General features: G+C 37.0%; 1 protein-coding gene across 1 annotated transcript; it reads left to right on the forward strand.

Moving 5' to 3' along the window:
• Nucleotides 1–2,562: 2,562 nt before the first annotated feature.
• Nucleotides 2,563–11,734, forward strand: PPIAL4H (peptidylprolyl isomerase A like 4H). Its single transcript, XM_063105826.1, is given in 6 exon segments — nt 2,563–2,620; nt 11,232–11,353; nt 11,355–11,523; nt 11,526–11,599; nt 11,602–11,697; nt 11,699–11,734. Coding segments are annotated over 6 exon segments (555 nt in total).
• Nucleotides 11,735–14,629: the final 2,895 nt, after the last annotated feature.

Raw genomic sequence — 14,629 nt, forward strand, 5'->3', positions numbered from 1 at the left:
GATGCAGAATGAAAGGTTAATGTACAAAAGACAATCACTTTACTATCTACCAGCAATGACCAAGTGGAATTTGAAATTAAGAACACCATACCATTTATATTAGTACCCCCCAAAATGGCATACTTGGGTATAAATCTAATAAAATATGTACAAGATTTATATGAGGAAAACCACAAAACTCTGTTGAAAGAAATCAAAAAAGAACTAAATACATGGAAAGATATTCCATGTTCATGAATAGGAAGACTCAATATTGTCAAGACATCAGTTCTTCCCAACTTGATCTAAAGATTCAATGCAATCCCAGTCAAAATCTCAGCACGTTATTTTGTGGATGTCAACAAACTGATTCAAAGGTTTACAGAGAGAGGCAAAAGACCCAGAATAACCAACATGAATTGAAGGAAAAAAACAGTCAAAGAACTGACACTATCTGACTTCAAGATTTACTTATAAAGCTGTAGTAATCAAGACAGTGTGGTATTGGTGAAAGAATAGACAAATAAATCAGTGAAACAGAATAGAAAGCCGAGAAGTAGACACTCAAAAATATAGCAGATTTATCTTTGACAAAGGAGCAGAGGCAGTACAATACAGAAAAGATAGTCTTTTCAACAAATAGTGCTAGAACAAGTGGATGTCCACATGCAAAAAAAAAATTCAAAAACAGACCTTACATCCTTAACAAAAATTAACTCAGAATGGATCATAGACCTAAATGTAAAACACAAAATTATAAAAACTCCTAGAAGGTAACAGCAGAAAATCTAGATGACCTTGAGTTTGGTGATGACTTTTAGATACAACATCAAAAGCACTATTCATGAAAGAAAAAATTGATAATCTGGACTTCATCAAAATTAAAAACTTCTGCTCTGCAAAAGATACTATAAGAGAATGAGAAGACAAGCCACACACTGGGAGAAAGTATTTGCAAAGGACATATCTGATATAGGACTGTTATCTAAAATATACAAAGAACTCTTAAAATTCAACAATAAGAAAATGAACAACCCAATCAAAAAATGGGCAAACGGCCTGAACAGACACCTCACCAAAGAAGATATACCGATGGCAAGTAAGCATATGAAAAGATGCTCAACATCTTATGTCATTAGAAAATTGCAAATTAGGGCCAGCCTGTGGCTCACTCGGGAGAGTGCAGTGCTGATAACACCAAGGCCATAGGTTCGGATCCCATCTAGGGACGGCCAGTTTGCTCACTGGGTGAGCGTGATGCTGACAACACCAAGTCACGGATTAAGATCCCCTTACCAGTCATCTTTTTTAAAAAAAAAAGAAAATTGCAAAGTAAAAGAACAATGAGATACTACCACACACCTATTAGAATGGCGAAATCCAGAAGACTGATAACACCAAATGCTTGCCAGGATGTGCAGAAACAGGTACTCTTATTCATTGCTGTTGGGAATGCAAAATGGTACAGCCACTTTGGAAGACAGTTTGGCAGTTTCCTATGAAACTAAACATACTCTTACCATATGATCCAGCAATCATGCTGCTCATATTTTTCCAAATGAGTTGAATGTTTATTAATAACAGCTTCATTCATAATTGCAAAAACTTGGAAGCATCTCGTGTCTTTCAGTAGGTGAATGAAGAAATTGTGGTACATCTAGACAATGGAATATTATTTGGCACTAAAAAGAAATGAGCTATAAAGACATGAAAGAACGTGGAGGAAACTTAAATGCATATTACTAAGTGAAAGAAGCCAATCTGAAAGGGCTACATACTGTATGATTCCAACTATATGACTTTCTGGAAAAGGCAAAACCATGGAGACAGTAAAAAGATCATTGATTGACACAGATTAGGGAGAGGGAGGAATGAATAGACAGAATATACAGGATTTTTAGGGCAGTGAATAGTCGTCCTATATGATATTATAATGGTGGATATATGTTATTTTACTTCTGTCAAAACCTGTAGAATGTACACCACTAAGAGTGAACTCTGATGTAAACTGTGAATTTTGGGTGATAATGATGTGTCAATGTAGGTTCATTGATTGTAATAAATGTACCACTCTGGTGCAGAATGTTGATAGTGGGGGAGGCTGTTCATGTGTAGGGGCAGGGGGCATACAAGAACTCTGTACTTTCACTCAATTTTGCTGTGAAGTTAAAACTGCTCTAAAAAATAATGTCTATTATAAAAGGAATGATCACAAGAGTACAAAACTTTTAAATGTCTTTGATAAAGTGAGTGTAGTCATGGCATATTGAAACATCACACTGTACCCCATAAATATGTACAATTATTATGTGTCAATTAAAAATAAAATAAAAGTTTTTAAAAAGAAAAATAAATATATAACATAGGTGTAGTGTAGGCTTTGTGAATTGAAAGCCCAGGATTCTAATGTTACTTTTGCCAAAGGCTATTGTGTGACTTTGATCAAGTAGCTGTCTCTTTAGGCCTGAGTGTTCTTAGTTCTGAAATGAGGAAATGAGACTAAATGACTCTAAGGTTATTTTAGCTCTAACATTATTCACTAGGACAGTAAAATTTAACTGATACATATTGGGCAGTGACCCAATGGAGCATGAAGTGGAATCTGAATCACCTCTAAAGTCATGCCCCAACCACGAGGCAGGTTAGTAATGACTTAGTATTTCAGTTAAGTGTTGCTTATGGGAAAATGTATACAGATTAACCCAATATTATTTGAATGCCTAAAAAAAAAAGAAAGAAAGAAAGAAAAGAAAAGCTATAAGAAAACTATAAGAAAAAAACTATAAGAAAAACTATAATAAAAGCTGTAAGAAAATAGACATTAAAGACAGACTGACAAATCTAGCCAACAAGCCATTATTTGGCAATTCTGTAAGCCTGTTTTAAAAATTGACCTTATTAAAATTGCCATTACAGAAATCAGGGACATGACCATCAGCTGAGTCCCATCCCTGAGAAAGGCCCCAGCCACCATCGACCCCCAGGACCTGAGGCAGCAGAGCCTCAGAGTCCTGGCACCTTTTGTGCAGGAGCCCCAGGCCACCACCAGGCAAGTCCCCACCCCAGAGAGAGGCACCAACTGCTGCTGACCCCTGGGACCTGAGGCAACAACAGGCAACTGAGTATCAACAAAAATCCCTGATATTGCTCCAGATACCAGGATGGAGCAAATAGATTGTAATAGCCTTAGCCACAATGACTATACACCAACAGAGAGATACTAGAAATATGAAAAACCAAGAAAGTACAACATCACCAAAGGTATATCATAACTCTCAAGTTCTAGACCCTATAGAACAGGAAGTCCTTGAAATGACTGACAAGGAATTTTGAGCAAGAATCCTAAGGAAACTAAATGAAATACAGGAAGACTCAGTTAGACAACACAATAAAATGAAAAAAAGTATACAGGACCTGAAAGAGGAAATGTCCAAAGAAATCAATGCCCTAAAAAAGTATGTAGCAGAGCTTGTGGAGCTGAAGGATTCATTCAATGATATAAAAACACAACAGAGAGCTTAACCAGCAGGCTAGATCAAGCAGAAGAGAGAATAACTGACCTTGAAAATGGCTTATTCAAAATAACACAGGTGTACAAAAAAAAAAAAGAAAGAAAAAAGAATTTTAAAACTTGAAGAAAATCTAAGAGAGATAACAGACAACCTCAAGCACTCAAATATCCAAATCATGAGTATTTCAGAGGGGAAGGAAAAAAGAAATGGAACTGAAAACATATTCAATGAAATAATAGCAGAAAACTTCCCAAGTATAGGGAGAGATACAGATCTTCAGATACAGGAAGCTCAAAGATCTCCCAATACAACCCAAAAAAGTCCTCTCCAAGACATGTTATAGTCAAACTGGCAAAACTCAAAGACAAAGAGAGAATCTTAAAAGCTGCAAGAGAGAAGCTTCAAGTCACCTATAAGGGAACCCCTATCAGACTTACATCAGACTTTTCATCAGAAACCCTAAAAGTCAGAAGAGAACGGGATGATGTATTCAAAATACTAAAAGACAAAAATTGCCAGCCAATACTTTACCCAGCAAGGGTAAAGTCCAAAACAAAGGACAAATAGTATATTTCCCAGACAAGCAAAAACTGTGGGAGTTCACTACCACACGACAAGCCTTACAAGAAATTCTCAAGGGAGTACTGGGTCTGGTACCTGAAAAACAACCATCATTACCATGAATACTCAAGACAGAACAAAACCCACCAGTAAAATAAAATGTTAATGATAAAGAGAAAAAAAAGTTTATCCACTATTCCAAGAAACCAACAAACATAGAAGACAATCAGTAAATCAGAAAAAAAGGAACAAAAGATATTTAAAACATCCAAACAAAAATCACTATAATGCCAGGAGTAAATCAATACCTTTCAACAATAACTCTTAATGTAAAAGGTTTGAATTTCCCACCCAAAAGACACAGACTGACTGATTGGATTAAAAAGATGGACCCAACAATGTGCTGCCTTCAAGAGACTCACCTCATCTGTAAAGACACACATAGACTAAGAGTGAAAGGATGGAAAAAGATATACCATGCAAGTAGAAATGAAAAAAGAGCTGGAGTAGCTATTCTTGTATCAGATAAAATAGACTTTAAAACAAAAACCATAAAAAAGATAAAGAAGGCCACTATATAACGATAAAAGGATATATCCAATAAGAAGACATAACAATCATAAATATTTATGCACCCCACATCAGAGCAGCTAGATTTATAAAGCAAACACTATTAGACTTAAAGAAAGAGATAGACACTAATACTGTAACAGTTGGGGATCTGAAACCCCACTCGCAACATTGGATAGATCATCTAGGAAAAAAATCAACAGAGAAACACAAGACCTAAATAACACTTTAGACCAATTGGACCTGGCAGATATATACAGAACATTTCATCCAATGATGTCAGAATATTCATTCTTCTCTTCAGCACATGGAATATTCTCCAGGATAGACCACATGTTAGGTCACAATCAAGTCTCACCAAATTTTAAAAAATTGGAATTATTTCATGTATTTTTTCAGACCACAACAAATTAAAACTAGAAATCAATAACAAATGAAACTCTGGAAACTATACAAATACATGGAAATTATACAACATTCTACTCAAGACATATGGGTCCAAGAAGAAATTAAACAGGAAATCAAAAAATTTATTGAAAATAATGAAAATAATAACACATCATACCAAAACCTATGGGATACTGCAAAAGTAGTACTAAGGGGGAAATTTATTGCATTAAATGCTTACTTCAGAAAAATGGAAAGATGAAAAGTAAACAACACTTCATCTTAAAGAACTACAAAAACAAGAATAATCCAAACACAAAGTTAGTGGATGGAAAGAAATAATTAAGATCAGAGCAGAACTAAATGGCATAGAAACCCAAAAAATGATACAACAGATCAATGAAACAAAAAGTTGGTTTTTTGAAAAGATAAATAAAATTGACAAAACTTTAGCAAGGCTAACTAAAAAAAGAAGAGAGAATTAGAAATGAAAACAGTGATATTACAACCAGGGTCTTCAGAAATACAAGGAATCATTAGAGACTACTATAAACAAGGAGGAAATGGATACATTTTTGGACACACACAAACTACCAATACTGAGCCAAGAAGACAGAAAATCTGAACAGACCAATAACAATCAAAGAGATTGAAGCTGTTATCAGCAGTCTCCCAACAAAGTGAAGCCCAGGACCAGATGCTTCACTGCAGAATTCTACCAAACCTTTAAAGGAAAATTATTACCAATTCTCTACAAACTGTCCCCAAAAAATTGAAACAGAGGCCACCCTCCCAAACTCATTCTATGAGGCAAACATCACCCTGATACCAAAACCAGACAAAGACACAACAAAAAAAGAAAACTACAGGCCAATATCATTGATGAATATAAATGAAAAAATCCTCAATAAATACTAGCTAATAGAATACAGCAACATATACATAAAATTACGCACTGTGATCAAGTGGGATTCATCCCAGGGATTCAAGGTTGGTTTAACATATGCAAATCAATAAATGTGATACACCACATCAATAAAATCAAACACAAAAACCATATGATCATCTCTATAGATGCTGAAAAAGCATTTGACAAAATTCAACATTCATTCACGATAAAGACTGTGTATAAATTGGGCATAGAAGGAAAGCATCTCAACACAATTAAAGCCATATATGACCAACCCACTGCTGATATCATCCTGAATGGAGAAAAATTGAAAGCTTTTCCCTTAAGAACAGGAACAAGACAAGGATGCCCACCTCACCACTCCTATTCAACATAGTGTTGGGAGTACTAGCCAGAGCAATGAGCGAACAGAAGGAAATCCAGATTGGAAAAGATGAGGTCAAACTGTCCCTGTTTGCAGATGACATGATCCTATACATAGAACAGTCTAAAGGCTCTACTAAAAAACAGAGTTAATAAATGATTTCAGCAAAGTTGCAGGATACAAAGTCAACATGCAAAAATCAGTAGCATTTCTATATTCTAACAATGAACTGGCAGAAAAAGAAATCAAGAAAGCTAGCCCATTTATAATAGCCACCAATAAAATGAAATACCTAGGAATAAATTTAACCAAGGATGTGAAAAATCTCTACAATGAGAACTACAAACCACTGTTAAGAGAAATTGAAGAGGATATAAGAAGATGGAAAGATATCCGAAGCTCTTGGGTTGGAAAAATTAACATTGTGAAAATGTCCATACTACCCAAAGTGATCTACAGATTCCATGCAATCCCCATCGAAATTCCAATGACTTTTTCTCGGAATTGGAAAAAACAATCCTAACATTCATATGGAAGAACAAAAGACCACAAATAGCCAAAGCAATCCTGAGAAAAAAAGTAAAGCCATGAGGCGTAACACTACCTGACTTTAAACTATATCAAAAAGCTATAGTAACCAAAATAGCACAATACTGGCATAAAAACAGACACACAGACCAAGGAAACAGAATAGAGAATCCAGAAATCAACCAATGCACCTACAGCAATCGATCTTTGACAAAGGCTCCAAGACTACACTCTGGGGAAGAGACTGCCTCTTCAGTAAATGGTGTTGGGAAAATTGGACATTCATATGTAGGAGAATGAAACTAGACTCATACCTCTCACCATATACCAAAATCAACTCAAAATGGATTAAAGAATTAAATATACATCCTGAAACAATAAAAGTTCTTAAAGAAAACATAGGGGAAACACTCCAGAAAGTAGGATTGGGTACAGACTCTATGAATATAACTCCAAATGCACAGGCAACCAGAGGAAAAATAAACAAATGGGATTATATCAAACTAAAAAGCTTCTGCACAAAAAAAGAAACAACAGAGCAAAAAGACAGCCAACAGAGTGGGAGAAAATATTTGCGAAATATACATCTGACAAAGGATTAATAACCAGAATATATAAGGAACTCAACTTTACAGCAAAAAAAAACAAGTAACCCAATTAAAAAATGGGTAAAGGAGCTGAATAGGAACTGTATTTCTCAAAGGAAGATATATGAATGGCCAACAGACACATGAAAAAATGCTCAACATCACTCAGCATTCGGGAAATGCAAATCAAAACCACTTTGAGATACCATCTCACTCAAGTTAGGACGGCTGATATCCAAAAGACTGAGAATGACAAATGCTGGTGAGGATGCAGAGAAAAAGGAACCCTCCTACACCATTGGTGGGACTACAAAATGGTACAGCCTTTATGTAAAATGGTATGGAGGTTCCTCAAACAATTGCAGATAGATCTACCTCATGACCCAGCCATTCCACTGCTGGGAATATACCCAGAGGAATGGAAATCATCATGTCAAAGGGATACCTGTACTCCCGTGTTTATTGCAGAGCTATTTACAATAGCCAAGAGTTGGAACCAGCCTAAATGCCCAACATCGGGTGAATGGATAAGGAAAATGTGGTATATCACACAATGGAATACTACTCTACTATAAAAAAAAATGAAATACTACCATTTGCAGCAACATGGATGGACTTAGAGAAATTATATTAAATGAAATAAGCCAGGCACAGAAAGAGAAATACCACATGTTCTCACTTATTTGTGGGAGCTAAAAAAAATGAGTAAATATTCAAGTGAACAAGGGAGGGGAGAAGAAGACACAACAATCACAACAAGTCCTTGATTTTGTTAAGACAAGTGAACAGATATGATGTTGTTGGAGGGGAGTGGGAGGGAAGAAAAGGATGAATTGGTAGAGGGACATGAAAACATATTATATTGTATATTGATAAATTAAAATAATAAAAAATAAGTTAAAAAAGGAAAAAGAAAAGTAAAGCTGGAAAAATCATTTTAAAAAATTTACAAATGCAGAAGACTCCTAATTATAATGTAAGTTAAAAAACAACAACAAAAAGAAACCAGGGACATGAATTTCCTTAGAGAATGGAGTGGAGATGAAGGGGACTCTGTAAAAACCCTCCTCCTCAGGCTGCGGTGGTTCAGCATTCACCAGAGAAACATTTGAGGTAACAGGCTGTTCCTATGTGTTCCCATCAATCCAGAAAAGAGACACCACTCACACGACTGAAAGATTTCCAGCTCAAGTACCCATAAAGATCGTACACTTGTACATGCATTGTTAGTTAGAATAAAACCAAATTGCTCTGAATAACATACTGTCATTAGTAATAAAAATTTTATGTACTTTTCTCCAAAGAATTTCCAGGAAGGTCTTAAGAGGAAGACCTACAATTAAGATACCTAGTTGCAGGCCCTGAAAGTCACTATGACAGCAATGACTTAAATCTGACAGTGGAAGTCTCTGAGCAAAGAGTTTTCTTACCCACTGCAGGACGCAGAGGCAAGTCCTGCTTCCTCAGACTGAGTCTTCTGCTCACTCACGCCTCTCGCAGCAGGTCCCTTCTTCTTTAAGGGCTGTTGCATCTCAGCCTTCAGTTGGAGCATTTTCTCATGAAAAACGCTTTACAGCCTTCTTTGAAAGGAAAGAGAATAAACGTGTCTAGGTCTCCACAATGGACAGACTTTTCTCCTAAGCTACTTAAAGGGATTGAATCAAAATTATGGCTTAAAGAAGTTAGATTACTAACAGAAATTCCACAAGAACACAGAACCACAAGAGCAGAACCTACAGGGAAGTACAGTGAAGCCTACAACGTGTCCTTTGAAGTGTACATCCTCAGCCATGAGGACCTGGCAACCCAACGGGTAAAGATGCAGCAAGTAGGGTGAGATGGTGTTATGAGGAGGAAAAGGAAGGTCCACAGGTGTTTTAGAAGAAAAAAACAAGCAAATGATGAAGTAAATGAATGAAAACAAATGAGATTTAAACTAGCCTAAGGGATGAGTATTTTTGATTCTTATACTTGAGATAAAGTTCCCTGGGAGTGTCCTCTCAAAAGTAAGAAAGCATTTTTATCACCCACAAGTTTTTGAAGGAAATGAAGGCAGAAACAAAGTTTGAGATGTCTCCCAAGTCGCAGGGACGTCAACAGTAGTGCTATGAGGAAGACTCAGGGTGCCAGGTCTCCAGTTACAATCCTAGAACTAGAACGTGGAGGTAGCTACAGAACCTAAGGAAGCCCTGCCTCCTGATGGCCTGTTTCTACAGGTCTGTCAACGCTGGCCATCTTTCTCATCAGCCAGTTTTAATATCTGTGTACCTTTTCTTTTTTTTTTTTTTTAATTTGTGTTCTTGATGTTTTTGGCAGCTGGCCAGTACAGGGATCGGAACCGGTGACCATAGTGTTACCAGCAGCACGCTCTCCCAAGTGAGCTAACCGGCCAGCGCCATAGTATCATAGTATTTTGCTGATACTGCCAACCAATCTATTTCCTTAAAAACAAACAAAGAAAAAAAACCTAAGCATATTTCTCCATGTTCAATCTTGCCTTTGCATAGAAAACATCAAAACAACATTTTCTCAGCACCTTTTATTTTCTTGAAGACAGTTTCAATAAAAACAATTTTTGTAGCTTTTCACAAATGAATTTTTAAAAACTTCTGGTGATTCTTATTCTTCCTCTTTGGCAACTCTCCAGGTTTTCACTCTGTACATTCCTTCAAGAGGATAGTGACCAAAACTGGAGTATAATACTATAAGTATGACTAATAAATTTAGTGTAATGATGTCTTACCTCTTCATTCAATAATAACTAATATATCCCAATGCAATATTGGCTTTCTTTCCCCTGAAGTAGCAACAAGTAGGGGTTTCATTTAACATGAGGGCTATTTTAAGCTTCCAAACTCCCACCTCCACCCAACTTTGCTACATTGTTTTTGCATTTTTTTCTTTTAATCTCTATAAACACTATACTGTGCTAATGGCTGTTTTCAATTTTATTCTTTTTTTTTTTCTTTTTTTTTTTTGACCGGTAAGGGGATGGCAACCCTCGGTACGGTGTGGTCTGCACCATGCTCAGCCAGTGAGCGTACTGGCCATCCTTATATAGGATCCAAACCCGCAGCCTTGGAGCTACCAGTGCCACACTCTCCCGAGTGAGCCACGGGGCAGGCCCTTCAATTTTATTGACTCTGCAATTTACCTTCCACTTTGTCAGAGTCCTTAAAATATTGGTATCTAATGTTTTTTTAATTTTCTTTATTTATTTACAAATAAAATATTAATTTCTTTGAATGTAAGTAATAAATATTTAATATGGCACTGACTTGTAAACCTAATGGATTTCTCTGTTCTTTCACTTAGGCCTTGATAGAGTTGACTGCACTTCTACAAAGCCATTGAAAATGGCCTGTGACAAACCCCAGTAAAATCGAGGCCACAGAAATGCAGGGATGTATGGAAAGTGCAAGCAATAGTTTCTAGTGACACAGCAGCTTAGACTGTGAAGAGAGTCACAGGCACAACAGGAGTGGGAGGGATCCCCTGACCTTGCTTCCCACGTCCTTGGCCTCTGTTTCAGTGATGTGCTGGTAAGTGTTTAATAACAAGCACTCCTGGGATAAAGTCATGACTCGTAACATTTGCCTATTTCCAATGGGTAAATGTTCTCACCGTGGCCAATTTTAAATCACCAGTGAGACATCACTGAATACAGGATTGGGAAGAGATGCCAAGTAGCATGCCAGCGTATAGTATTTCCACCATACAAATACAATAGACATCACACTTCATACCCATTAGGATGGCTACTATAAAAAAAACAAAAACAAAAACAGGCTGCTTTGCAGACGCCACCAACACCCCAAGCTTCCCACTGCCAGCCACAGTCAACCCCATTGTGTTCGACATTTCTGTTGATAGCAAGCCCTTGGGCCACATCTCCTTCAAGCTGTTTGCATACAAAGTTCCAAAGGCAGCAGAAAACTTTCATGCTCTGAGCACGGGGAGAGAAATGATTTGGTTACATGGGTACCTGCTTTCACAGAATTATCCCAGGGTTTATGTGCCACGGTGGTGTCTTCACACACCATAATGGCACTGGCAGCAAGTCCATCTACTGGGAGAAATTTGATGATGAGAACTTCATCCTGAAGCATACAGGTCCTGGCATCTTGCCAAGGCAAATGCTGGACCCAGCACAAATAGTTCCCAGTTTTTCACCTGCACTGCCAAGACTGAGTGGTTGGATGCAACAAGCATGTGGTCTTTGGCAAGGTGAAACAGGGCATGAATATTGTGGAAGCCATGGAGTGCTTTGGACCCAGGAATCGTAAGGCCAGCAAGAAAGTAACAGATAACCATTGCTAACTGTGAACAAGTCTAATAAATTTGGCTTGTTTTATCTTAACCATCAGACTATTCCTTCTGTAGCTTATGTGAGTACCCTTCCACTCCATCTGCTCGCAATATCCTGTTATCTTTGTGCTCCTGATGCAGTTCATTGAGTTCCATATTTTCCTTATACCCCTACAAGTCTAGCTGAGTTGCAGAGTTAAGTTTATGACTATAAAATAAAAGCTAAATAACAACAAAAACAAACAACAACAGCAAAGTGTTGGTGAGGATGTGTAGAAATTGGAACTCTTGTGCACTGTTGATGAGAATGTACAATGATGCAGATGCTATGGAAAACAGTATAGCAGCTCCTTAAAATTGAAAATAGAATTATCACTTGATTCAGCAATTCCAATTGCTTGATTCAGCAATGTACACCATGTGGTGTACATGTGTGCAATAGAATATCCTTCAGTTTTTAAAAAGGAGGAAACTCTGACACCTGTTACAATATGGATGAACCTTGAAGACATTGTGCTAAGTGAAATAAGCCAGTCACAAAAGGACAAATACTGTATGATTCTGCTTATATGAGGTACCTAGAATAGCCAAATTCACAGAGACACAAAGCAGAATGGTGGTTACCAGGGACTGGGAGGAATGAAGAATGGTAAGTTCTTGTTTAATAGGTACAGAATTTCAGTTTTGCAAGACAAAAAGAGCTTTGTGGATGGATGGTGATCATGGTAGCACAATAATGCGAATGTACTTAATGCCACTGAACGGTACACTTAAAAATGGCTAAGATGGTAAGTTTTATGTTATGTGTATTTTATGACAATTAAAAAATACATTAGAGGGGCTGGCTGGTTAGCCTAGTTGGTTAGAGTACAGCACCATAACACTAAGGTCATGGGTTGGGATCTTCCTACTGGTCAGTCACCAAAAAATAAATAAAATAAAATAAAAAATACATTAGATACAAATAACTTCAGGACCTGGAATCTGAGAGGGTGGGTGCACATGGGAGCTGAACCATCTGTACTGTTGCATAATCTGAGCCAGAGTTTGGGACCAGGCCCCCCTGCTTTTCCAGATTTAACTGTGGCCTCAGTATGGGGTGGGGCTGGATGACTCGGTCTTTCTGGCTCCTGGTCTCAAATCCGTTTACACACCAATTTTCCTCACTGCTGTTCCAGGCTATAGGATTCAATGTGCAATAGGGGAGGGTGGGAACAGGGAAGGGATTGGGCCAGGGTCAGACTCGGGAGGCAGGTTGTCTTCCTTGCTTCTGGCCCAGCAGAGCCTAAGCACTGTGCTATCTTGGAGGGGCTTTGGACCATTGGAGAGACTGAGGGCATAGAGAGGAAGAGGCCAGACCCATCAGCAATAAAATTGATCACAGCAATAAAATTGACCTCAAGAGCACAGTTAATAGTAAAACGTTATAAAATAATTAGGAAGTGATGAGTTTTGAATATTTATTCACTTTGTTTTTGATATAATTTATTTAATTGTAAGTTAATGTATTTTAATTTTTAGTAATGGCTGTATTTATCAACTGGCTTTCAGGATTCTTGTGAATTTAACAACCCTACCTGGCTCCAGCATATCACAGATTGATTCCAACTTAGGGTTTGTGATTCTAAGACTTGGGTGGGATGCCCTGGTTATCTGTCCCTATGGCTCTGCTGTCAGGCTTGAATAGGCTGGAGTGCCTCTTGGTGTCACCACGGCCATCTCAACACATCTTTCTGAAGATTTGGAAGCAGAAGAAGAAGAAGAAGAAACGTCATCTGGAAGAAACGATTATCAAATTTGTCATTTCTGCCAAATCCTCCCTCACCACTTTTAAACTGTGTTGTGATATTGCTGTATGATGATTTTCCAGTCACTTTGGAAACCTTTCTGGGAGTTCTTCATAGAGTTAAACACACATCTATTGTATGATCTAGCAATTTTAATTCTACTTATTTCCCAAGAAAAATGAATGTACACATCCAAAAAGACTTCTACGAGAATGATTACAGCAGTGTTATCTATACTAGGCAAAAAATTGGAAACAACCCAAATGTCTCTCATTAGGGGAACTGATAAACTTTTATGTTCATACAACAGATTACTACTCAGCAGTAAAATGACCAAGTGACATATATTCACAATAACATGGATAAATCCCCCCAAAACAGTATAATCAGAAAAAGATGCCTCTGTAAAAGGATATTCTTAAGTATCTAACACATGTCTATTTCAATGTTCTTATGTGTTACTCATGTATGATTCCAGTTATATGACATCCCCAAACAGGCAAAACTAAGTTGTAGCCATAAAAATCAGACGAGAAGCTGCTTCTTTGAGGTATTTTGACTGGAAACTTACATGAGGGAAACTTCCTTGATTGATGGAATTGTTCTACAGCATTGTTCTGGCTGATGGTTACAAACGTGTATCTATATATATATGTCAAGATTCACCAAACTGTACACTTTATTTATGTGCATTGTACTGTTTGTAAATTATATCACAATAAAATGCTGGTAGCATAAAAACAAAATTAGTTTTTTAAAAAATTGCTGAAATCACAGCAAAAAATCATTGTTTTAGCTTTTGGTTTCATCCTAATATATAAATTTTTTTACTTTTATGTATTCTGTGAAATCTGAAGAAAGACTCTAGTAGAATTTTATGCTTCTTACACAATGCTTGGACTTTACTAATATTAATTCCATTTACCCTACCCTCCTGCCTTTTGAGTTATTATTGTTTTATTTTATTTCAAAATGTATTTTAAATCACTCAGGTAATATTATTATTATTATTTAAACAGTAATATTTATTTGCTTTGCTCACATTTTTAACCTATCTGTTGCTCTTCTTTCCTTCCTTTATTTCTCCATTTCCCTTGGGATCATTTAACTCCTGCCTGAAGAACTACTTTTTGCAT

The sequence above is a fragment of the Cynocephalus volans genome, chromosome 8 (assembly GCF_027409185.1).
Source record: "Cynocephalus volans isolate mCynVol1 chromosome 8, mCynVol1.pri, whole genome shotgun sequence".
Lineage (NCBI taxonomy): Eukaryota > Metazoa > Chordata > Mammalia > Dermoptera > Cynocephalidae > Cynocephalus > Cynocephalus volans.